Source organism: Pyxicephalus adspersus, chromosome 2, assembly GCF_032062135.1.
Source record: "Pyxicephalus adspersus chromosome 2, UCB_Pads_2.0, whole genome shotgun sequence".
NCBI lineage: Eukaryota > Metazoa > Chordata > Amphibia > Anura > Pyxicephalidae > Pyxicephalus > Pyxicephalus adspersus.
The window spans coordinates 103,041,623-103,068,395 of NC_092859.1; the positions used below are offsets into that span (position 1 = coordinate 103,041,623).

The following is a 26,773-nucleotide window of genomic DNA, read 5'->3' on the forward strand; positions in this document are numbered from 1 at the left end:
AGAGTGATGTATTTCTTGTGCTTGTTTGAGTCTGGTTTGTGCCTGGAAGAGAAACGTTCATTCCGTCTCTGCTACATATTAAATGTCACCAGGCTGTGATTAAATATTAATAGATTATAGTCATGTAATGGCATTTCTGTGCCATGAAGTTATATTGAAAAATGTTTTCTTTCCTATCAGCTGCTGTGTGTAAGTCGGTACATTCTCTCCAAGATTGTGCAACTTTATAATGATATTCAGGCCCCATACATAGACCAGGAAGATCTACACAGAGGATGAATAGAAAACACAGATTACAATGTGTATGAAGGCTGCACACTGAATGACATTAGGATCTAGAATTCACAAATGACCAGGCTTTACTTCTGTGAACCTGAATATATTAAGGGGTCTTTGTTCTGGCTTGTTCACACTATGTGTAATGTAGCTCAGTACACAGCGACTCGCATGGTGGGCGACACACAGAAACGCCAGATGGTAAATGCCATGCGGTGCACAGCTCTTATTTCTGTCCATTTCTGTGTACTCCCACATGCAATGATTGGGATCAGCATTACAGGGGTATAAGCCGCACCGGTGCTTTAATAGTAAACCGAGCTAGCTTTAGAAAGCACTGCTGTTCGGTGCAAACCAAAGCTTTACTTTTAGCCTCACACCAGGACTTCTTGGTTGGGATTACTCCGGACTTGTGACACGCGCCTTTGCTTATCTCTCAAGTAGTGTGTAGTCATCTCAGTCTAAATGTGAAACGTTTATTAACCTACACAAGCTTTGTATTGTCTACTGCATGGACCAGGGTCATTGTGAGAGCAAAACAAGGCTGGTACGTAGAACCTGAAAGTAGTTTTTTTTTTTAGCTCAGAATAATAGCAGTGTGTTCAATTAAAGTGATAATAGTTAAAAGTCTTTATAATAGCTTTTATTACCAAACACGCAAATATGTCATCATGTAGCTGCTGTTAATTCCTAGTGATTGGCTTCAGCATGGCATCCTGTTAGAAGAATTTTTAGTTAAAGTGCTGCACAGAAGAGTTGGATTTCAGTGATGCAGATCATTATGACCGTTCTGGAGCCCTATCCAAGCTGATATCAGTCACCAGAGATATTGAGGCCTTCTATGGTTGGAGCAAACTATCCCTGCACTACTCACATACCCAGTTATTGGATTTACATTGCATTGTTTACCAGGTGACTTTTTGTACTAAACTAGGAAAGAAAAATACCATGAGAAACATCAAGGTGATGTATGGTATTACATTTATTTCAGCATGCTCCTACATCACTGCCAATTTATGGAATTGTTAACAGAAGTTGATGCTAAAATCTTATTTTGCGCACACAGCTGCATTGGCATAGCAGGGGTAATATTCTCCAGAGGTATATCGCACTTCTGCCAGCTGTACAGCTCTTTATCAGCCAATATTCCAATACACAGCCTGAACTGGAGGATGATTAGTGGCTCCTTATGTGCACATTATGGTCACCCTGGTAATCACATTCTCATGGTTTTGTAAAAGTGAGTCCCACTGAACTAAGAAAACCACTTAGATGAATGGTGAAACGTCTTCAACATTACAAAACATATTCCATGGAATGTGACTACTGCTAGCCAGGACAATCAATAAGAAAATATTACGTCTTGGGGATTAGAATGTGCAGCTGCTTTGCATGCTTGGAGGCTGTTAGAAAATGATGGCAGATATGAGAAATAGAACTCTATATTCCTATATGGGCAGTCAGGTTTATTGATAGCACAGCAGTCTGATCAGAGTTCATGTTGTTGGCAGCCCAACTTGTTTAGTTCTTTTTCATGATTACTGATTTAGATAGTAGAACATTTAATAATGAGCATCTTCTTGTCCTACATCACATCATTATTTGTTCTTGTATAATATTTCTTCATATGTGTAAGTTATTTTTGTAAAGCCAAGATGTTTGATGTTATCTGTTCCTCTGCAGAGTTCATATTGTATTATTACAGCAGTTAGTTGCAATGGTAATGGAAAATAATGCATTTTTTGCAACCGCTTAAGACATGAGCAGATTTTATATGTAATGAGATCAGACTAAGTCCTTCTTATTGGAGATTTATCCTCTCATTTCTACAATATCTCTGTAGAATTACTTCCTGTGTAGAATTCCCTGTCTTCATATAGAATATTAAACCAGGATAAATCTTACTGCTTATGTTTCTGCAGCGTTTGTTCTCCTTTCTTTGTCTTTATGGTTCAATACACAACAACTCGCTTTTCATGATGTGTGCACTAAATATTAAGGTGCTGCTAAGGGCGAACCCCGGATCTCTCCACTTCATGGTGACAGCTGTTGGCAAAAGTCAAAATCATGACCACTGTACCTTCTTAGTTTGTGCACATACAGTACAGCACAGGACAATGCGTCCCTGGCTTTTCAAACCAAAATGTAAATTAAAATCCTAATGGGGCAAGGATCAGGGCTTTATTGTGCTTTTTCTGGTAGCTAAAGGGCATTTCCTATTGTAATGGAACTGCAATGTTGTAATCATGGATTTAATTTAAGCCTTGAATGACGGAGTCATCCATCTAAACAATGTTTGGTCCAGGCACTATTAGCATTAAGGAAATAATTTTGATAAATATAAATATGTATATACTGTTCAGGGTTATCTAGGTGCTAATAAAAATAACAATATTGCTTTGATCTTTTGTAGTGTGATTGCCTGAAAGGTCACCTGTGTTGAGGGAATATGTGAGCTGCCATTGTTTTTTATTCTACTTACTGAAAATGATATTTAAACTTCTGTCTGACTGATCCAATGACTTCAGTAGTTTTAGGCCCTGACATAGGAAAAGTGTGAGATTAAGAAGTTCACCTGAATTCACTATTTACTTTATGTTCTGCGTCAATGACTTAATCATAGTCAGTTCAGGCCAGAGCCTCATATTCCCTGGTGCAGGTCAGGAATGTCAGCTCCCAGTTTTTTCTGCATACAGGTTCTTGTAATATCTAATGTGACTTTGCTATGCAGCCCGGTGTAATTAGAACATTATAATTGTTGGTACAGTCAGGAGTCCAATACTGAGTGAGGTTAAGGATTCCCCAGCAGACATGGAAATATTATTGTTTAGATGTCTGTGATTACTGTTGTACTCTACACATAGTCATGATATTCTACAATTGTAGTGTAATAGTGAAACAATAACATTGGTTGTGCAGGTCGTCTACAAACTCCTAATTTTCTGTTTGTTTCTTTTCCCAGAGGGGCGCTGGAGGCCTATATGCAGGGTGTGAAGGCCAGGGAAGGCAAGGAATTCGCTCCAGTTTATCCAATCATGGTTCAGCTTCTTCAGAAAGCAATGTCCACATTACAGTAGCGGTGTCATCAATGACAACAAATATCCTTACATGTAATTTTATTAGAAAGTTATGAAATAAATGAGGGGGTGGACATATTCCAATAAGTACACAAGATGCCTACTGAGATTTCTAAAATAAAGTGTATTATGGACTTGTAAAAAAACTGGCTGCATAGTTTTAAAAAGAAATAAACTGTTTCCATTGTATTTCTCTTTTTCCCCAGCTTTGTGTAAAATACTGCAGCAGTGGTTCCTGGACCATACACCACATTTATTAGATTTGGGGCCGAGTCTTTCAAAAGAAAGGTTCTAAGGGATGCAGCCAATTATCTCTGTGTTGTACTATATATAATGAGCCCACAAGTCACATCTTAAACACAAAATGCTCTAGCTTTGCGATGGTTCATGTAAAGTCCAATTTTACCTAAAGCAGCTAATTTTGGGGATATTGGAATAATCAACTCACCTACTGTTTTCTTTTTCTTGGGGCCTCCAATAGCAGGAAACTCTGGAACTTTTGGTTGTCTAATTCAGTAATAATGCTCTGTTTAAGCAAAAATAAAGCATTTTTCTATGACATTACCATTGTTGGAGCCACCAGCCTTCTATCTGTATCAGCAGCAGATGTGCTCCTTAGTTGAACAGACTTGATGTATAGAAAAGACTGAAAACTATTTTTTCTTTAGAGATCTCGGTTTGTTTGTCTCTCCATATATACACCAATCAGCAAACTAAAACCAATGGGAGGTGACATGACTAACACTGATTTTTATAATACAGTACCACAGAGGGTTAAATTGTGATGGCTGTGGGTATGTTGCCATTATGCAAGGATCATTAAAAAAAGGACAACCAATAGAGAGGCAACGGTTATGGGTGCCAAACACTCATTGATATGTGTTTGGGTGAAAGCTAGCTCGTCTGGTCTGTTCCACAACATAGCTACTGTAGTACAAATTGCTGAAAAACCCAAAGCTGTCCCTGAGAGAAAGGTGTGAGGACTCATATCTTGCTGTGTAGCCGGGGACCAAGCTTGGCACCTGTCCATTGACAAAAGAATGGAAAATGTGAATACCACAGTTGACCAATGCCAGAAATTGTCACTTTTCCTGTAGATAATGTGGGTCACTGGGCATGCCTGGCACTAGGATGCAATATGGGAAGAAGCAGGATTGGGTTGGTATCGCAGGACCCCTTCAGAGGTTCTGTAGTATTTATTTCTTAAATGGCACAAGTGTTTGATGGTACACTGGAACCTATCAACTGTTAGGCAGGTGGTTTTACTGTTTTGGCTGATTATAAACAGGGGTACTGTTAAAAATCTGTAAATGTTTTCAATAAAATTAATTGGATAGAATAAAATATTGTTCTTTTTACAATACAATGTCTTTGTGTTCTACCAAGTAACCACACCAAACACTCCCAACACCATTTCAACAACATTTATTTGAAATATACACATATATACTGTGCAAAAATTACTGGGGCAAACATTATATTGAGAAATTGTAGACAAATTGTATTACAGCCGTGATTCTCAAGCTATGATTTGCAGCACATGTCACAGCCAGGACACACAATAACAATATATGCATCTGTTTGTTTCAACAGCTGCAAAAGTAAAGTGCAAGTGTTGCACCAGAATTAAGTGCAAAGTCGCCCCCCATCATATATGACTTTTTTCTTATAGCAAAATAAAATCTATCTATAGATTCTGTAGCCAACTAAATTATGAAACTTTACGCTTAACACCTTGGTGTTCCTGGGGTCTGTAAGAAATAGCTGGCCCCCTTTTTCCATAAGAAGGCTAATGATCCACTTGCCATAATATAAGTAGCCGAGTGGCAATGAAAAGTCAGTTAGTGCTCCATGCACCTTGCATTAAAATATCACGTCAGAAACATATAAATTCTAACGTCAAAGATAATTAAATCTGTGCAATACATATTAATAAGCAGTAGGGTCGATAAACAGCAGTTACATGTTGTATAAGTTCCCATTTATATTTTTTTTTTTTTACCTGGTTGTTTTATAACAATACGCTGATACACACCTCATTGTAGCACCACAGGATATCAATTTTTTTTTTTTCAAGCCTATGTTACCTGATATATAATTTTTCAAAGTAAGGCAATTTGGTTTAAAATATTGATATTTTTGCATATGCAATGCTATACTTTAAAAGAGAAAATCTTCCATCATTAATTCTGACGCTGCAGTTAGTGTAGTTTTGTCACTTTTCCACAACATTATGAAGTCAGACTTTCTTCCATCTATGCAGACAAATGGCATCTTCCCAACATAACCTTCAGCTACATTCATATTTAATGCTGTTGTGAGCCCTGGAAAAGATGAAAAGTGTTGGAATTACCAACTACATTATACGGATTCTGTTAACTGCACAGCCTGCTATATAACAAGTTTGTTTTCATGGGATAAATTAGGCGCACATCCAAAAAAATTGTTGCTGGAAACAATTGTGATTGTGTGTATGCTATTGTTCATTCCAACTGTTGCTGAAAACAACGTCGTCTCCTATGAATTGTGTTTCAGGACAAGCGGTCCTCCCCAATAGTAATAACAGCAATTTAAGTATGATATTTAGCAATTCCGCACCGTATATCCCTAAACACTGGATTTTACACTATGATCACAAACTGCTATCTCAGGCAGCAAAAAATCTAGCAATGGTCTGAGGCACTTTCAGAAATGTTCCAAGGCTGTCACAGACAAGGAAGAACAGCAATGGGTTAAATCTGATGCCCAACACCTCTGATATATATTCAAGCTTGCATCCAGTGATTTAATGATCACTAATAGAACACAGTACATTGCAACCAATAAACATCTGAATGATACTTGCAATCATAACAAAAAAGTAAAAAACAGGCAGAGGCTCCAGGTGGTGTCATGGAGGAATTTATGAAATATAATTACAGATTTTTAACCTGTCTCAAATAGTCATGGTGTCACTATTTATAGAGCATAATAATTACCAATACTACAAAAATCTGGCTTGCTTTTTTCATAACACGAAACTATAGCCAGGTTATATAGTAAATATTTATGGAGTAATTCATTCTTAGCAATTCTGCTTACCCCTCCCAGCAGAGTTGGCATTCGTCCAGCCTTGGTATTGCAGAAAAGGGGCAATAAGGGGGTAGTAGAGGGTGCAGATCTGACTTGAAGGACTTTACAGCCTCCCTCAATGTTATAGGAGCATAAATCGTGTTGGGGATCCACTGCACAGCCATGGCCAATGCAGAGAATTTCAGGATGTAATTACTGAGGGAAGTTGCAGTCCCAGGACCAAGGTGAATCTCGGGTGAGAATAGTACTTTAAGGTCAGGAGTGGGGGTAAGAAGAATGCACTTTGTCTGTAATTGCATCTCTCTGTACCACTAACCCCAATGTAATAGTTTTAGATAAACTGTATGAAAGAAAATATTTTATTGACGACAAATTTTACTCCATCTTCTGAAAGCTGCTACAAGCCAATTTACATATTTGCACATCAGATACCCAACAAAGGCTGACTCATTTGCATTCAGAATTTGTGTAATATTGGGAATAAAGAGAATTGTAAGTCCAGCAGTAAGCAGGACTCTGTACTTTGCGGTGTGAACCAGCAGTATATGGCCACAGCATATATTTGTGCACTGCTGGATGGGGTTTTGCGCTTTGCCATGGTTTAAATACACGGGCATTAGTACAGTGGACGATTACTCACCGAATTTGTTCTTTTTCTCTTCCAACAGTCGGGATTTAAACGTTTTTGTTCTTCAGCCAGAGCTTTAGCTTCTATTGTGTATATTCTTCTTTCCTCATTCTTCATCTTTTTCCACCTGTCTCCAAGTATCACACTTATGGCTCTAGAAGAGAAAGCATGTCAGTTTTGACTTAGACCAGACCTTTGTTTTACATACAAATGCAGCAGATTTGTACAAACTGATGCATGAATAAACTTTGCTTTACAACCACGGCCTCTACTCCCAGGACTGGAAGCTACTGGGAAGAGCTCTGGGATATGCGGTGGGACAAAAGTCTAGATGCTGCACAGCAATTGTAACCAATCTTTCATGACACTAACTGATCAATGGCAACCTACCAGTAACAGTTTATATCTTTATGTCAGCAATTATCCATTTTGTTTTGTAATGGAAAGCTGGTTAAAAAGTTTCTAAAATTCAAGGAAATTGTACTTTGTAAACTATACGATTTTGATCAGCAAGAAACTTAGGATTAGTGTATATAAACCACAATTTAGAACCCTTATCAAAGGAAACCCTGGGATACTATTACTATTGGGAAGTATAGAAAACATGGATACCTTACTTCTAATATAGACACTTCTGGTTTTTTATGGCTGGTCAAGAAACATCTCACTTACCTGGGTATTAAAGTAGAACCTCCTGCACCCCATGCACCCGAAGTTTCAGACCCATCTTTGATAAAAATTGTGACTGGCATTCCCCAGACCACCCTGTAAAGGTAAACAGACCCACACCCCTTGCTAAAGCTGATGATCCCTAAAAGCAATGGAGGTATGAGCTTCTCAAATGTAAGAGTATTTAGATCCCATTCCAATTTTGCTCTGGAATCTAATCTAGGTCACCCATGATCCCCAAATGGCATACAGCTCACCAGAATATCCACTCCACCCCTTCCTGCTTGACAAGAGATTAGGAAATAAAATATTGTACATCTCTAGAAACGTACAACTCCATCATCACTTTACATTCTGCCATGGACAAGAGCAATACGCTCATCTTTATTATGAAGGTAACAAGGTATAACACAACTCTATAACTTTAACTTCTAACAGAGCTCTGCTGGACATTTGTGCTACCTCTAGGCAACTTTCTATTATAAGTCTCTAGTTGCAGGAAGGAAACATCCAAGAAACAGATTTTCATTATGTATTCCAATCTAATGGACACACAGCTAAAACAAGAACTGTACTCCGTCTCTGCCATCTACTCCCCAATATACAACCTGTGCAGCTCTCCTTACCAAATGTACAAAAATAGACGTTAGACACAGATTTCACTGACTACATTCTACAAATCTACACATTAATAAAGTGCAGGAAAGACCCAATAGAAGCTCAAACACACAGCCAACTAGGTATTGTAATAAATGCTCTAAAATGTAAAGGACAAGGGGAAGAACCAGAGCCTCAGGGACTGCCCACATCTTTCCAACCTACCATACAATATTAGAATAACAGCTATGAACCTCCCTGAACACCTAACGGCCACCTTCATTAAAAAAATAGCTTTTGGACTTACAAGTGCCTGATATTGGTTAGGAGAGCCATCATAAAAAATGGATTATCCCCCTTTTACATGACTGAATATACAATTGAATACAAATACAATGAATGCATTGTAAATATTAGCAAACCTAACGCTGAACAGACAAGTGTCTCACCCTGCTGTCATTGAGCCCTGGATATGACCGCAAAATTTCATGAAAAACAGTGTAACGCTTTTGGAACAGAAATCTAGACATCAGTGTAACGCCCAGGAGGTTAATTTGCCTAATTCTCCTTTTTCCTCCAAAACATACTGCCTACGTACACTAAGAGCAAATATGCCGATATTAACATTTTTTTGCCATGCATCCAGACCAGTGCATAAAGTTGTGCAATTTCATTGTCAAGACAGGAAAGATCCATCCTTGATGTGTACGCTGGGAGAGCCAGGTTTCCCCTTTTCTATGCTATGAAAGACAACATGGCGGCACCCAGTGGGTAATATCCGGGTCCCTTGCAGAAGACTGCAGAAGAATGTTTGTTCTTGTACAGTGGAGTTCAGTTACCCATTAGCAGTGGTATCGGTATATATTGGTCGAAAGGGTTGCTTTAAGGACCTTTATCCCCAATATATACCAGACCAGATAACTACTATTAGATGAGTAACATGCTTTTTTGTTTCCAACACTAATAGAACTTCTGGGAAATGACTGGGATTATATGCCCCAAACCCAACAGAACTGTCAATAGAAGATAGACAATAGACGATAAAATAGTGGAAACAGTTACCCTCAAAGATACTTTTAAAAAAATTAAAAAAATAATAATCCTAGGTGACCACAATAAATATTCTGCTTCCACCACTTTCATGCCACAGCCTGATGAACACAGCTGAATATTCAACATTCTTCAGAAGGAGATCCACGATTTCACCTCTAATACAGCAAACAAATCCTTTCTGTATATAAAGCATCCATGATGAAATGTAAAGCACAGATCTCTGTCTCTATAGCATTTACCCACCAGCTGCCAGATCAACACGTACAGTATAAAATGAATGAATTACTAAATAGGGTCTCAGATGCTTAAACCTGTTCTCTGTACTTCTGTAAGAGAAGATATTTTCCTACCAGTAAAGTGGGGGTAAGGTTAGAATTTTATAGCCTTTTGATGACATGTTTCCACACCAAGGATCTTTCTCCTGACACCCTGCGGGGGAAATATGTAATACAGAATCACCAGGACAGGAAATAGGAGAACATTACCCAGCGTGGAAACAGCCAGCCATAACAATGTACCCTGCAACACATTATTAGTGGAGATCAGCAATGCAGCCTCTGTATTTACACGGCTTTTTTCAGCTCCTTTATCTCAGGAAATTCCATGTCATCACAAAGGATATCTATAAAGACACCAAACAAAATACTGTACAACAGACATCTAGCCTCATGTATAACTTACTCGTGTCACCAAGAAATCACTCTCTATGGTGCCCCTACATTTAGTACACATTAAAGCTGGACTCCAGGTTCCTTTAGGGTCCAGACTGACATTGTAGTAATGGGCACATCAGCACAAAGCTCTAAGACTTTAACAATGCTGATCTGCGAAGGTGTATTCCAAATACAAAGAACAAATTCTGTGATGTCCCCGTGGTTTGTTGCATTACTTTTATCAGCCTTTGCACCAGAACCACAAATATGCCCATATGCCCAAATATGCCCACCACTGCCCATATAAATACCCTGACCCTTTGCGAGTCAGTGATTGTCTCATCATTGAATATCTTTTCATTAGGTTTTAGTATTTGTACCTTTTAGATACGGATTTGCTTCAATGTCTAGACACCTGCTGATTCCTAGAACAGCCTGCATGCCTTGGCGAGATGTCTGATAGACTGTTCTGGTGGACAAAGCTCAAGCACCAGTGATGGATTTTGTTTACAAGCCCTCTTCCATCTCCTGCACATTCTTATCAGACAGGGAGGCAGCTCGTTGCATATCATATCAGAACAGCACAGCACAAAACTTAGACATAGTACCAAAGTTTGGGGTGCCTACACTTTAGCCTGTTGCTTATTTAAAGCCCAACTAATCTCAAAATGGAACAAGGCAAATTGGTAAAGTAATCATGTTGAAGAGTGTAAATTATAGGTATTGGCTTTGTAACTGAACTTTTGAAATACAAAAGCCCAATGTATAGCTGTTCTCTTATCCACACAGCCAGGAAATCCCGTGTCCTTTAGTTTCCTGCAGATTGAGGTCCTACGTTTGCTCAATGTTGAGTTGGTCACTAGAGCAGAGCCAGACCTATTTCTGTTGTGTATGGCCATCTTATATTTATTAGTTCTATCTTCACTCTCATTTGTTGGTAGCTCCACCATAAAATAGGTCATTGTAAAGAGTGCTGGCTGAACAAGTATTTACATTGCGATAGAAGATTCTTCACATTTGACAGGCATTTATAAAGGTGATAAACCTATTCATTACCGGTTATCTTTTCCGGGGTACATCTGTGTGTATTCAACTCTATACTTTTTGGCAAAAAGCATGAAGGCATTCATTGGTCTTTTGCACTTGTTGGGAGATGTGGCCATCACAGAGTTTGAAGTCCCTGAGTTGTGACTCCTGCCATTTTTATTATACAATGACGAGTAGGAAGTCTGTGGAGATGCACAGTCTTTGCCATTAGATTTTTCAGGGTCTGGACTGCTAGCACCACCATTTGATAAGGAAGCCCGGCGCTGACGTGCCATACTGCTCAAAACATAAACAGCAGAGGAGTCCAATGGGGTGAAGTCATAGCTGAGAAGAACATAAAAACAAGACTTTGGTTAGCTGTATATTTTATATAGTATAATATAAAAAAAAATACAATGTACAAATCTATATTACAGAATTTCAAAAGTTTACCTGCATACAGAGATTGATGTGGATGGTACCTTTTATTTTTTTACAGAAGTACAGGAAATGCACTGAACATTAAGGGTCCCTTGAATATCTCTAAAGCAACCGCTACAGTACGATGAAGGGTACAGTGGTATAAATCATATAGTTCAGTATTACACGTCAGCCTGTATAAGAGTTCTCAATAACTAGACTATTATGGGATGAGCAGTTTTGAATGTCTATATATCATGTCAGTTTTATGGGGACAGAAATTTGGTAAATTCCGACTGCACAGAACATTTATTTACAAAAAATTAGGTGATGGTATGATTAATACATGAAATTACCTTTTAAAAGTATCAAAAACACCAGAATCATCAAAATTTATGGCATCCGGATGACCAGGAGGTAGACAAATATCACCAATGTGAATTTCATAGCAGGGAATGCCATGCTGAACCACAGTTAGACTTGGGTAAAATGATGACCAACCTAGAGACAAGTACAGTAAATCAAACATGGAATACACATAGTAAGTGAATACAAGAAGCACTTTTCTGCCCATATTCAGTTTGCCAACTTTAGATTCCTATTTCAATAATAGGTTACACTGAATGGAGCAGGAACACAGCATATATGTAGATATGATAGTGTACTAAACAACATATAGCAGCAGTAACAAAGGACTAGCAAAGGTCAGATGATTCAGACAATCTGAACAGCCAGTTGACACATCATTATTCCCACCGAAGCGAGAAATGGTAAGTCAGAGGATAACAGGGTTTGAAAAGAGTAGGTCATGTGATCAACACAATTATTAAATTTACCTTTATTTTTTACATAGAAGGGGTGATCCAGTCTGCACTCTACCGTAAGCAGGCCATCTTCTGCTGTACCTGGATCAAAAGTCAGCTGAAGAACAGATTCTCCATAAGACACGCTCTCTTCATGTGAAATCAGCTTGAGACCTTCTAACCCATAGCCCTAAAATGGAATGTTTGTTAGTTTTAAAGGTTTTCACAATTGTACACAAAGTTGTCAAACAGTGTAACAGAATAACATAGCCATCAAAATGCTACATTGGGCCTGACTTATTAAAGCTCTCTAAGGCTGGAGAGGATAGACTTTGATCGGGAAGCTGGGTGATTAAGCAATCCTGGAATGAATCTGACATCATCTTCTCTCTTAGTCTCTTTGATTTTACAATTGTAAGAGGTGTCTGTAATATGTCCCCCTCCATTCTGCACAGGATAAATGCTAATAGACAGTCATGTTTAGAAGCTTGTCAGCAGCTTAGGCACTTGAATGCGTTTGACTTGTACCTGCAGATCCAACTACCCCCTCGATTCTGTTGGCAACTTTAAACAAAATATTCCAGAAGACATAACACTTGGTAAGTTTTCTATTCTCCAGAAGACATTGCTTGAAAGCATGGGTAAGATTAGAGTTATCAATTCATCTAAACTGGAGCAAACATTCTCCTGCCCACAACATTTCATTTAAATAAAGCCATAAGAAACTACTTCAGATTTGAGCCATGAAAAATGGAACACCCCATCAATGACACAGTGTGGTACTTAGAGATTAAACCTCATAGGGAACTGTAGAATAAGGAGTTTATAAAAATATGGGGTCGGGAAATATCACAATGTTACATTTCCGTCAGGGGCCATTAAAACAAAAAATCTACTACTTATAAAAGCTGTCTTATGCTGAAGAAAAGATTTATTTTAGATTTAACTAGGTAAAAGTTCCACATTCCACATTGCTGCACACACAGCTCTGTGTACATGTACAGTACAAACATTTGAGTAATAGAATATAAACAGAAGAGTAAAAGCCTACAAAGGAATACATATAAAACTACAAAGTCCAGTGCTAAGCCCTTATTAAAATTTCCCCAGCTCCTGACTCCATAGACTAGGCTGTATACAGAGGATTGTGGTTTATACTATATGACCAAACCATCTACCATGTGTCTGTGAAGCTTCTGGGCAGGAAATAAAGAGAACTACCTTCTGAGAGCCAACTGATGAATCACGTTCATTTCTACAACGTACATTTTTGGCATAATCTTCCACATCCTGCCACATTTTCTTACGACCTTTATGAAAGCACAGACGTGTACCTAGAAAAGAGAAGCAGAGAAAACAAAATTATATATATATTTGTAAGGCATAAGGAGACATTCTGGCAATTCAGTACAACCCCATGCTGGTAAGTGCACAATGTACAGTGGATGTGAGCAGGGAAGGATCAATCAAGTAATAGTTCTGCTCAATAGTGATTACTTACTTGATGCTCTAGCAAAAAACTCCCCAAATAATTACATTTGGTAAATGCACAGAAAAAGGGTTGATTAATGTAATTGGCTGCTAGAGGTTGCCTAGTGATTTTTAATATAATTTAGCACACGTTCTGTGGCCTACAAGTGACAATTCACCAGAGACAAATCACAAAGTGACCACAAAGGAGAGTCAGAATTAAGAGCAATCCAGTTCCATAACTTAATAAGATCAAAGGCTTGGTTGTAGTTATTCAATGAACTGCACAAGTAGTAATATATGTGCATCTTTATGTCTTGTTGAACATAAATAGAATGTCTTTCTAACTTTTTTTGGCAGGAATGTGTATAATAGCAGCTGATTCTGTGTCCTGAATACAGAATGTTTTTCCTGAATGTTTTACAGGTTTATGGTTTCCAAAGGCTGGAGCTCCATCTAGTGATTAAAGAAAGCTTTGTATTTGACATCTAACATTTACAAACACCAATATTAGAACGTTGTGTCAAATACGTTTACCAAATTTAAGAAATGCCAATAAGTACCTTGCACATCACAACCATGATGTCTTATGTTGCCAGGTAATAGCAACCATGCTATCCAACAAATCATGCCATCTCTAGACCCTTACTCTTGATAAAAAAAAAAATGGAGATTACCTTTCAAGAAACAATGCCAAATGGTATGTGGCCAAGAATGGCACCATCCTAAATCATCATCGTCAGAAAATGATGACATGCAGAAAATGCCAGATTCAGATTCACTGTTTGCCTGAAATAAACACAACACAAAACAAATTAAATCCAATCCTTGGGTACAAAGTGCTGATTCTACACAATTAGTCTGGTTTATTAGAACTTGTACAACTGCAGAAAAGCACATAACTAGCCTAATTTTCTTGTGTCTTTAGGAGCACACTGGATGTTTAATAATGAACATGAAGTCCTAATATCTCAGACACTTGCATCCCATCACAGGCTGATGCATGTACAAGGTCAACATTTGTACACTTGTTCCAAGCGGATCTATGGCTTGGCAATAAAGTAGAATACAGGTAGTCCCCGGGTTACATACGAGATAGGGCCTGTAGGTTTGTTCCTAAGCTGAATGTGTATGTAAGCAAAACAGGTACATTATTTTAATAAATGCAATTAGGAGAGATGTTTGTCTGAACATATTATTAGGCAGCATGGTGTCAGTTACTGTATAAAATCCTCACTGAGCTAATCGCAAACAAAGCAAAAAAACTTTTCGGAGCCTAGACATTCATTAACTTCTGGAGCAAGCTGTGCTTTGATATGCAAAAAGAAACAACTGCAGTTTGTCTTGGTCATTAGAGAGTTACAAGATGTTACAGACAAGCTCAGCTGATAAGATCACCCACAATCTCAGCTGTGTTCAGCAAAAAGACTTCTGCAAGTCATGCAAACCACCCCACCCCCCATCAAGCCTCTGTCCTGCACAGGAGCGAGCAGGGAACCCCTGTTCGTATGTTAAATATCCTTAACTCGGGGACTATCTGTACATCAGAAAAGTTTGATAAAGTGGTCATTTTTAAAATATTGCTTCAAGTAAACTTGTCCTTAGAACATGGAGGCTTCCACTGCTGATCATCAGAATATCCTACTGACCGTTATGCTGAATTTACACTTTTTACGTCTATAACATTTTACTGAATTTAGATTCTAAAGCTGTATTTCATAGGGTCCAGTGCAAGGAAACCATAACTACTTCTTGTAAGGCAACACACAACTAAAATCAGGCTTTGTTGGTCAGATTATACTGTACTAAACAGGATTAAAACAGCTGTACAAAAAATGCAACAGTAGTGCGTAGACTGGGCAGCCTAGGAGTACATTTTATATTGTCCACAAAGATCCACTGACTTTCCTTTGGCAGTTTCTCCCCTTGCTGCTCATGTTTTTTAGGGTCTGATACACAGCCAGACAATAGCACCGTATGAAACATTAGAAGGGGAACAAAAGGGCATCTTCTCATCAGTCCAAAAAGTATTTTGTATTTTTCACTAATTGGTTTTATTACCCAAAGCACAATGCCTACAGAGTAAAAGAAATCAGTGTCTGACAAGGATATTTTAGCAGATAAGACCTTAGTATAATGTTGAAGTCTTTTCAAGTAGACATTACCACATTCATTAATTTATAGCCAATATGAAGTGAGTTGTACAGAGACCAAATAAGAAGTTTTCAAGTCACCTAATTGTTTCTTTACTACAGGTAGCCCCGTGTTAAGGACATCTGACATACAGACACATACGAATGTTCTGACTTACATAACCTACAGTCCCTATTTCGTATGTAACCTGGGGACTACCTGTATAAGGATTTGACTGTGTAAAGACACACACACACAATAAATCACGCCTGAAACAAAAGGTCAGGCTCATCTCTAGGGCTTGAACCTTACATGTGTACAGAGGTTGCCCAACATCGGTTATAGATCTGTCCTGACAGATCCATGAACTACCAATAAAGAATGAACGCTGTACAAGTTAATAAAGAAGAGCATAGCACTGCCCCTCACTTATTCTCTCCCCTCCCCTTATTAAAGAACAGAATGGAGCTGTATGAACAGCACTCATTTGTTCATCTGTCACTCTTGTCACTGAAAACGATCATGAAAGATCATTTTATCGACAAAAACTGCAGGTATGTACTAAGCCTAGGATGTGTGCAGTCACAGAAATCTATGGAGACATACAAGAGACCGGAGGGGATCTCCTCAAGAAGCAATATAGGGAGTATGTGGTTATTCTACCCACTGGTTGCACCCATCACCTTTCCCCCAAAGTATGATCAGTGCTTTTAGGATGATTTTTCTTTGTAAGTCATGTGTAGCCAAATTAAAATATACAATACGTATTGTTACAATGTATATTGTTAATCAATTTCACAAATCCCATCTCTTAGTTAGATATGAAATATAATTGGACAAAAATAGAGTACAGAACCTAGAGACCCAGCAGAGCGATTTTATACTAATAAATTATTTCTTTCATTACACAGTAAGTAGTCCATTATGCAATTCTATCTGGTCGTCTATACTACAAGGCAATGGCCAGCTCTGTTATCAAGGTTATATTTGTATTGTGAAAATGATAGATCTGCTGTGACCTGGAGCTCTTAAAGCACAAAGCTGGTGAAAGAATATCAGCCTATAGAGAAGCAGTAAAATATATATAAAACAAGCAGTTTAAGCATATCAAGTCATTTCATAAAGAGAATAAATGTACCCGCTCATGTCTGACTGAGGTCTCCCCTTTCCAATGACATTTTGATAGATCGGACTCATTTTCTGTGGAAACTGGTGGAGGGCGGGCATAGGAATGTAAACTTTTGCTGGTAGCTATTATGTGAACAGGTGATGATCTAAAATAAAGAACCAGTTTGTTAGGGTTAACATCTATGTTTTTTACCTTCATTTTGCAAACATGGTACAAATCTGCATTTTTAGCATAAAATTGATTTAAACCCCCAAAACATTTTTTTAAGACAACTTTTAAGCAAATTTATATTTTTAGGTTTACACGCACAATATAATCACCATTTTTTGTCCCAAATAAAGGATAAACTTGTGTTAAGTAAATGAATACCAAATATATCAAACTTGTAAAGCAGTTACAAAAAAAAAAAAAAAAAAAAAACCCCCAAAACATTTTTTTAAGACAACTTTTAAGCAAATTTATATTTTTAGGTTTACACGCACAATATAATCACCATTTTTTGTCCCAAATAAACTGTATGTCATGATCACTTTATTTTCTTTTCTCTGTATGTACCTTGATATCTTTTAATAAAAAAAAAAAAAAAAAAAAAAGAATGGCACCCAAAGCAGTCAAGAGGGGGTGCTTTAAAAGACAATACTGCTCAACAGTTTAGTGTTAACCATAATTTCTCTCACTTCTGGCATGTGAGGAGAAAGTGATACAGAGGAGACAATGGATGTATTTGAGCAGTGTGCAGAAGCTCCTTCTGAGTTTATAAGGCAGGCTGGGAATAAAGAGTCTGGTCCCCTACTGCCAAGTGATAAAAAACACAAGCCATACCTGTTGTAAAATGAACATTGCATTAGAGGGCTCTGTGGGCTTGTGGCAATGTCAGCCAGCTCAGTCAGCCAGTTTGTCCCACGTTCACACGAGTAGGCACTTTCAGACATATCTGAGGTATTCTGGTTCCATGAAGGCACTGAATATTCCTGATGTGACACATTATCATCAAGGTGAAACACCTCAGGGGAAGATGTGGAGTCGGTCTGTACAGCTTGTAACTCAGGAAGATCATCTGAAAGGGGGATTTGGAGTAAATGATACAACACACCGGCATCCCACCTACCCTCCCAACCTGCTCTCCACATACCAATGATGCTGCAAGAAGAACTAAAATATACATTTAATCTGTGCATGCAGGAACGATGGAAATAATAATTATTAACTTCAAATACAAATGACAGCAGTGGTAACCATGTAATGGTAACATTACTGTTCAATGCAGTTCAGTGGCAACAAAATGTCAAAAAAAATAAAAAACAAGTCATGCTTTTCAATTTATGAGCTTCGTTTTAATTTCTGAAAATATGCAATTCGGTTTGTCAGTGATATATGGTTCAGTGTGCTTCTAACTTTCTGTTAGAGTTGAGCCTTTATGGGCACTAAAGTTCCAAAAATGACTGTCAACCCAGCGGACTACGGAACACCCCCTTGTCAATTACATATCCTGAAGGTGCTCCAAAACAGGGGAGAATTCGGCAGACATATATTGAATTAGTTTTTTTATGTTGACTAGGCATTACCTATTAAAAAAAAAATATGCAAAAAGAAATACAGGAACTGTTCCTGATCTATGAAAACACGAACTGCTGGCTGTTAAGTCCCATCTACAGCCTTCTATATCTGGGAACAAGTTTGCACCTCAGAAAAGTCAGAATAAAGTTGTAAATCCTGGGTTACTGGCACAAGTAATGAAGCTAAAGGGTGAGAATGATGTCTGGGTAGCTAACAGATTGGGATATCGGTAGCCTCCATGGCTACTTTACAAATCTAGACGTGTACACCCTACCTGCTGGCACATTATGTGGTCACCAATGACCATGGTACCATTACAATTTGTGGTAGGATTGAGCTTTATTGACCATTATTATTCATATTGACGCGAGTTATGAATACAACACAATCCATACCAAGCTCCATGTGGTCATCAGAGGACTCGTATCCTGGAGAAGATGGGAGACGTTCATCACACTTCAACATCTCCACAGAGTCATTCATTGCTGTAGATCTTTTGTCCATAACCAACTGGATTTGCTGTACTGTGTTGGGCATATCCTTTGATTTCACTTCCCACACCATATTATAGCATTTATACTAAGAGAAAAGAAAACAAATGCTTTAAAATACAGAACAGATAAATATCTTGAAACATTTCATGGTATAATAACTAAACTTAAATAGAAACATTTTTATTTTGTTTTGAAAAAGGTAAGGAATGAGTAAACCTTCTGTCAAGTTTATATTGACATGTGTCCTTGTTATGGGGATATAATCCATTTATAACCCAGTGTAGGGATGGCAGCATAAATAGCCAGACATCAGGGACAATGTAACTCCTGTGCATCCAATGGTCAAAGAGGATCACCACCATCTAGTCCTCCTGTGAGTTGGTGGCAAAGACGATGGCTTCTTTTGATCCATCAATTACAGGTATTGAACCGGTCATTGCTGCAAGGCGGCTAATTGTAGGCAAGTCTATGCACAGCATACTTGCCGATTATGGCACACACAGTAATATTTACCTGGCAAAAGCCGAAACTCTTCCCTACTCAATCCAAACTCATAAAAGTGTATTATTTACATATTCCAGAGAATGTCCTAAAGCAAATAGATATCTATATACACACACACACAGAGAGAAATTTATATATACATATACAGTGCTCAACCCAAAAAAATTTTTAAGCCGGGTGGGAAGAAATTTTAGGTGGGCAGCCCCTGTATTGTGAACAGACTCTTTGGTGACCACCCAAAAACAGCCGGGTGGGTGCTGAAAAGTGCCGGGTGGTGCACCCATCTAAAATTGCCTGGGGAGAAGTGTGTGTGTGTGTGTGTGTGTGGTTCTAAGGAGCACTATCTGGTATACAATCATCAAAAAAAGAAGGTATAGGTTACAAAGAAGAGATCTGTAAGTCCCAATATTAATAGAGAAATACATATTTTCCTTAATAACCATTTAGTAAATTATTTTGGAGAATTTATAGATAAAAACACAATACATGCACAATAACTAAGGGAACAAAACCTTACAATTCCTGCCATGATAGTCTACAAGATAACTTAAGCTATTAAAAAGTAACCTACAGATGCTTTGCAAAATATTAATTACAATTTCAGACAAAATATCCATATAGGCCGCTCAAATAAACAACAGTATATCTTTTAGTTTAGAGATTAACTACCAATGATTTCCATTATGAACTAATAGAAAGCAAAATTATTTGATTCCATCAGTATTCTTATCACCTTTAGAGGAGTTCTGTAAACATTATACTACCATACGAACACATGAAATACATTGACATTTAAACAGTGCCCTCGAGTGGTAAAAAAAGAAAATATATTTCACTCCTAAAGAGCTACTCTTTCATGTTACAGCCCATCAATTACTACACAAGACAATTAGGAATTACAAGTTTTTCAAAAACAACCTAACTGTTCTGCAGATTTTGATATTTTCCAAAAATGATTTACCAATTCAATACAATATGGCATTCTGAGTTCAGTACACCATTGGTGTATACAACACCCCTAAAAATGTATTTTCCTGCTTTGTGTGAACGGCTCACTGACTTGCCCAGAAGCCGGCACCAAGACACAAGTTAGGCACACCCTGCAATAGGAAGGCTTCTTGCGGACATACTCCCTAATGGTACATGCTGGACAACGATCTAATGTCTCTTGAATTCTACAATGGGTCAAGGGTTGATTGTAATGGCTGACAAGTGAGGGTGAGCAGCTGTCCCTGGCCACAGGAAACTAGCAGGGTAGTTATTTTAGACCTATTTTTAGTCATTGGTAACTGTTTATCTGTGTTGTGTGATTCCCAGCACATTCAAAGGATTGTACAAAGACAAAGAAACAATAAATTACAACTTTGTTTCTGCTTGACATCAACATTATTTCTGGATATGTCACCACATTCACCATTACATTTACATATGTGTGATGTGTCATATGTAAATAGAGGATCGATTCCCTGAGGAAGTCTGTATGACTATCCAACAATCTGCTCATTCCCTTATAATCCTCAACACTACAACTTGTCAGATGTTCATCCTCTGTGTATGGGAAGTATAACAGTAAACTACTAAAAATATAGACACTGGAATCCACATTGCACCTGGATCCCATGCCAAAATACACACAATCTTCTTAATCGCCCTAGCTGTGCGCAAATTTATAGACATCCTTCAAAGTGTCCCCCACAATAACTTTTTGAAAGCAGGACCTTTATTTAAAGTGTCTACATAGCCAAAATGATTTCTTGGGTTTGGAATTACCTGCAGCAGCCTTACTATAGCGGCTCTGATAACTGCTTGTGCTCTATGGTGAGAAGGGGTCTCAATAGGGAAACGTTAAGGGAAACTAAAGTGTCCAGAACGAATATTAGGCCTGGTGTCGGCAGTCACTGATCTCCCTCTGTACAGTAAGGAACATTTATTTGGTTGTCTTAAGAGTGCAGATTTATTTCTCCAAGAACTTCTGCTGCAACCACAGACCATAATCCTCAGTATATTAAAGGGGAACTAAATTTCCACATTGCAAAAGTGCAAGCAGGCAGGATTTTTATTACAGAAGGGGCAGGCATGGTCCCCTCTGTAATAAAACATACTTACCTGTCTCTTCTCACTCTTCTATTATAAACTGAGCAGCGCATCTTGGAAGAGGAAAATGGTGGCAACATATCAGGCAGGGATGTTTATTATACTGCAGAGGAGACAGGCAATGTATAAAGTACTTGCCTGGTAGCAGTTTTTTACATTTAGTTCTGCTTTAAGCATTTAAAATTTAGCTTTTTTTAATGTACACCGAGGATGGATTTGCAACTTTTTTTTTTTTGACGTTTTCCTATTGCAGAGACTGGAAAATGTTCCTTCTCATATGCAGCACCATTATAATAGAGTAAGGGTTAAACATCTAGAATAAGTTGTCATCTGTGCTTTCCAGTCTCAGAGACAAACACACCTGACATTTCTTGTCCTAAAGTTCAGAAGAAAGGAAGTAAAAATCTCCCACACAGGAAACCTGGCAAATTCTAACACTTCTGTATGCTATTCAAAACACAGATTTTCTTGGTGGTAAAATTTAAAATTTGTGTCATTGGAGCTCCCCAGTGTCTGTTTGTTGTCCTGACTCTCTGGCTGCAATACCTCTGGAGTCCTGGACCTGGAAGTAGGCAGAGATCCTGATCTGTAGATTTGTTCTGAAGCCATTAGAAGGTATTGGAGCAAGCCAGTGTGCAACCCAGGCAACCGGCATTGCAAACCTCCAATTCTTTCACATTGCAGGTTTTTTGTTTTCTTAAAAGGACTTGAGCACCTTTTCTTTATGTCCTTGACAGCCGTCTGAATATATTCCTATTGAAGATTACACTCTATTCTAAAGGGCATAAAAAAGCTCTACTATGGTGCAACAACATGTACAGCATTAAAATATTTTTTTCTTTTGGAGGTGCCATGATCTTATTCAAACAGTTTGGCAGTACGGTACATCACAGAGACCGTCTGTGTTGTGGTAACAAGTGGGAAGCCATATGTTGCTACGAGTTGGTAATGGTCAGGTTTTTATTGTTGGGAGTCACCACCAGGGAGATGTACCTTCACATTCTCACTTCAGGATGTGAATTGAGGGAAAATGACTGCTGTCCCCAATCCCACAAATAAACCTCTGTTCACCTCATATTCCCAATAAATGAAACATTTGGGATTGTCCCTGACTTGCTGTGCTGATGACAACGGTCATTATGAGAAGGAGGAGAAATGACCAAAGTACATCACTACTGATACAAATATAACCGGTTCCAGATTTACCTTCCCTAGGATATATCCAATGAAATCTGCACAGAATGGGGTAAGGAACTTATTGCTATGAATTGGTTAGAAATGAATAAAGTGAGGAGACATTTTCCTCCCGGTGACAATGGTAACCAGGCCGCTGTGGTGAGGGTGAAGCAGCCCAGCTGGGCCAGGCAGTAATAAAACCCAGAAATAAAGGAATTATTTCCTCATTGTAATACAAACTATGAAATGTTTTCTTCCTATACACAAATATTTCCCACATAACATCTGACAGGTGCTGAACACAAACAAAAGAGGACACTAAGGCCCAGCAGGCCTGTCATATTATTGGGGCACTATGGCAGGCTCTGGGGTTCCCCCATAGAAGGGTACAGAGATGGGGGGGCTGGTGAGCAGACTCGTGCAGGGTGAGGGGTCTCTGAGGGGAAAAACTATTAGGAAATCAGGAAACTGAAACCAACAGAAAAGCAGACACACGCGTCACGTGACCAGCCTGTTTATAAACTCGGGGCGCATGCGCACTCCTCGTCCCCATTCATTCAGTGACAACTTGCACAGCGATCTGCGTAGGGATCGCAGCCCAACTCAGTACTAAAGTTCCAAGTCTGCATTCACAGAAAGGCGAGGGGGCAGGGGGAAGTCCGTTACGATCGTAACAGGGTAATTCACAATAAACGATCGCTATTTCCTTGTGTTAGTATAGGCGCAGGCTGGAGCCGTGATTTAGTCACCCGCTTATTATGATAGGAAGATATGAGTAAAGCTGCAGAGCCCGGGCCCAGCAATGATTACAAGCCGTGTAGTCCTAACACATAGATTATATTATGGTGCGATGGTCAGAGGAGTGAATCCCATGTAGTCACATACATATTTGCGCTCCCTCTAGGCTGTCCCAGGCTGCAGCGCTATGAATGGGCCGGGGGCTGACAGCTGTGAGGAGATGGCGCAGCTACAGGCACCACAGGCCCGGACAGTCATCCCTGAACAGGGCACTTTCCGGGCCACTACTGCCCGGAAATGAATGAACCAGCCGCCAGGGAGAGTCAACAACAACACGGACAAAAACAATGAACGTCACAAGCCGTGCTCCACCACTAAGAGCCGACAGAAGCGAACCCCGTCTCCTCAGCACGACTCCCGGTGAGCCCGGACACCCGCACAGATCAGCTCAGCATCTGTCGTGCCGTGACATATCGCCCGCTCCACTTCTCAACACAAACTTTCTTTATCCACTTACCAAGCCCGTCGCCATTACCTAATCTCTACCCCATAAAATGCCTTGGGGGCAGGAGTAACAGGACAGCTCGAGCTCCCATTGGTCACGGTGTCGGTCTGTCAAATTAATTTTTCTTCCTATTGGGAAAAAGTTATAGCCGAACGCTATTCGCTAGCCCACTAGAAGCAGAACCAACCATCTATTGGTGGAGACGTCTGACAATCTAACATATGTTCGCTCACTGATTGGCTGCCTCTGGAATGTTTTGTCAATGTTGATCGGAGATTCTTGACGTTCGTGCTGTTGGGAAATGTAGTTCTCGGAGCTTTAATTCGTAGCTCATGTCTACGGGCGGCTGGGAGCAAGAGACTGCTCCTCCCACAATGCATTGCGTGGCTGTCTACTGATTGTAAACAAGAGTTACTGGGACACGTGTATCATATTGTGCTTGTTATGATACGGAAAATGAAAAGAGAGGGGGCGCTGTGTGTACAATGTTCACATTTTCCATTGTCAATAGCAGAGGAAAAATACCAGCTGCTACGCCGTGGAGTTTGCAAAGTCTTATAGTATTAGGTTAGTTGGTGATTGGTTAGCAAGGCTTGCTGTTTCCACAACATATCTGGTTTGGGTGGTCTGGTGTGACTACATTGACACAAATTTAGTGCTGACACCACCTACATAAAATGCTTTATGGTCACATCTTATAAACACGAGGGTGCCCACAATTGTATTCATCTTTGTTTTTATTTAGGGGAACATTTGCAAAACTCATCCCTTTATTTGGGTCATAAGACTTCTTACTATGATGACTTATCAGGAAGTCAGGGGGACCTTTCCAATATATCTGATATTCCCTCTTAGATATTTGTCATGAGAACAGGTGAAACCCCTGGAAGATTCCCCCCTATTCTACTCCTGGTGACAGCACAATTAAAGAGAGTGAATCTTCCTTAAAGTGGGCACATCACCACATTTTTTACTTAATAATGAAGGGTGAATAACTATTTTATATAGGTAAAAAAAAAAAGTGTTTAAAAACTGTTTCTGCTTTTACTGTAGTGGTTGTAAAGACTGAATGGGAAACCCAGAGCCTCCTGGGGTACAAACGGCACGTACCCCCGGAGGCTATAGGCTGCTCCTTTTGCACATGCCTAGAATTGAGCCTTTCCTCTAATAAGTGATGATCTCACACATGCGCAGTGAGATGCACATATTTGCGGCTTACTTTATCTTGCGCCTGTGCAAGTTTGGAAGTCGTAGGAGGAAGAACCCAGAATATGGCGGCACCCGGTGTCTAGCCCCTGCTGGAACAAAGGGGGAACACGGGTCAGCACAGGACTGACTGGACAAGAATTGCGGAGGAATAGACAGCTTTCCACCTGTAAAGGTGTGTTTTTTTTGTTTTTTTTTTAAAGATAGTTCCACTTTAGGGAGTCACATATACCAATAATAACCTGACAGGGGTTCTATGCATTCACTGCTTCATCATTCATTCATCTAAAGTATGCCTTGATTTATATCATGTCTGTAAATCTGTGCTCTCCCTAGGTAAAGCAAAGCATTAGTTTGTTTTTAATGCAGTCATCCAGAGGTTCTTCTGGGACCACAACATATTCTTGTGTAAGCTAAGAGTTTGAGGAGTCCCTATGTGACTGATTGGCACTCTTATGTGTTACATAGTCTCACAATACTTTGACTGAAGTAAGCATTTAGACTTCAATAGGTATGTAAAAAACCATTCAGGGCGTTCATTCTCCTCGCAGCTTTATATACTTACCTCTAATGCTACAGTGAGTCCTAGTATTAGGGCTAACTCAATGTAAATCCTCATACTTCATAATTTGCAAACTATTTCAGGTTGGCGACCCAGAAGAATCATGCATATAATTGTGCATAAGTCAGGCTGCAGTACAAAGGTCTGATCACATGACACACAGGCAAATAGCATTTTCAAAAATAATAACCCCACATGTGAACTGACTCAAACTAGCGCTTATGTTGCACAAACAATGAAAAGGATTTATAATGCGATCAGCTGCATTGGAATGGAGGACTCCCATCATTAAAAAGTAAAAATTTGTTCTCATATCAGAATAAATATGTTAATTTTATTTTAGCAAGGTCTTGAAAACTTTACCTGCAATGTCAGACTGCTGTCTCTGACTTCTTGTGTCAGATAAGATTAAGCATTACTAGGCTGCTCACTTCTTAACAAACATTTACCTGCTTCTGTTTCTCTTTTATATTCCTTTAAATGATTTCTTCTGCATACCTACTCCTGATTATTGAATTCTCAATTACCAGTCATCAGGGGGTCAGCTCTGACATTAGGAAGCAAAGCCCTGCTTCTTAACATAGATGGTCACTGCCATACAGAAACATGGTAGGTACAAGTCATGGAAAGTTAGTGATTGGGAAAAGATGAGCTGCAAGGGGCCTATAGGCAGTGACAAGACCTTTGCCATCGACTTGCCTGTTTTGAGCATAGCCTCTATAGTTTAAATATAGTTACCAACTGCACCTCATTTGGAGGGACTGTTCCACTTTTGGAACCAAATTTCTGTGTCCTTTTTTGTCTTTATGTCTTTCTTTTTGATCTGATGTATAGGCCTCTAAAAACTGCATTATTGAACTACATGAAAAGTTTTATACTATCAGCCAGGCTCCACAATTATACATTTGGTATTTTGAAAAAAAAAAGTGTG

General features: G+C 39.0%; 2 protein-coding genes across 4 annotated transcripts in view; one reads left to right on the forward strand and one right to left on the reverse strand.

Annotated features, from left to right (window-relative positions):
* Positions 1-4,719, forward strand: part of COG5 (component of oligomeric golgi complex 5) — a 178,887-nt gene extending 174,168 nt beyond the window's left edge. For both annotated transcript variants that reach the window (XM_072401650.1, XM_072401651.1), the window contains one exon: positions 3,239-4,719. In XM_072401650.1, coding sequence (XP_072257751.1) covers positions 3,239-3,353 — 115 coding nt within the window. In that variant the 3' untranslated portion in view covers positions 3,354-4,719. The remainder of the gene's footprint in view (positions 1-3,238) is intronic.
* A 43-nt stretch (positions 4,720-4,762) lies between these two features.
* Positions 4,763-24,184, reverse strand: HBP1 (HMG-box transcription factor 1). 2 transcript variants are annotated; one of them, XM_072401658.1, is made up of 11 exons: positions 24,087-24,184; positions 18,959-19,142; positions 17,829-18,063; positions 17,016-17,151; positions 14,422-14,533; positions 13,541-13,608; positions 12,308-12,464; positions 11,828-11,972; positions 11,082-11,396; positions 7,066-7,207; positions 4,763-5,677 (listed from the first exon to the last, which is right to left on the reverse strand). In XM_072401658.1, the coding sequence occupies exons 1-11, from the start codon at positions 24,099-24,101 to the stop codon at positions 5,660-5,662; spliced, it is 1,527 nt and encodes a 508-aa protein (XP_072257759.1). In that variant the 5' UTR covers positions 24,102-24,184; the 3' UTR covers positions 4,763-5,659. The 2 variants fall into 2 exon arrangements, with proteins under 2 accessions (XP_072257759.1, XP_072257757.1); XM_072401656.1 differs by having other exon boundaries at positions 13,496-13,608.
* Between the last annotated feature and the right edge of the window lie 2,589 nt (positions 24,185-26,773).

What these genes read in the sequence shown, in the direction of transcription:
- HBP1 (XM_072401656.1), bottom strand. An exon ending in TGATGACCACATGGAGCTTG is followed by an intron (nt 18,064 to 18,958) that starts GTATGGATTGTG and finishes TCCCCCTTTCAG; the next exon opens with ATGATCTTCCTGAGTTACAA. An exon ending in CCTCAGTCAGACATGAGCGG is followed by an intron (nt 14,534 to 17,015) that starts GTACATTTATTC and finishes TGTTTATTTCAG; the next exon opens with GCAAACAGTGAATCTGAATC.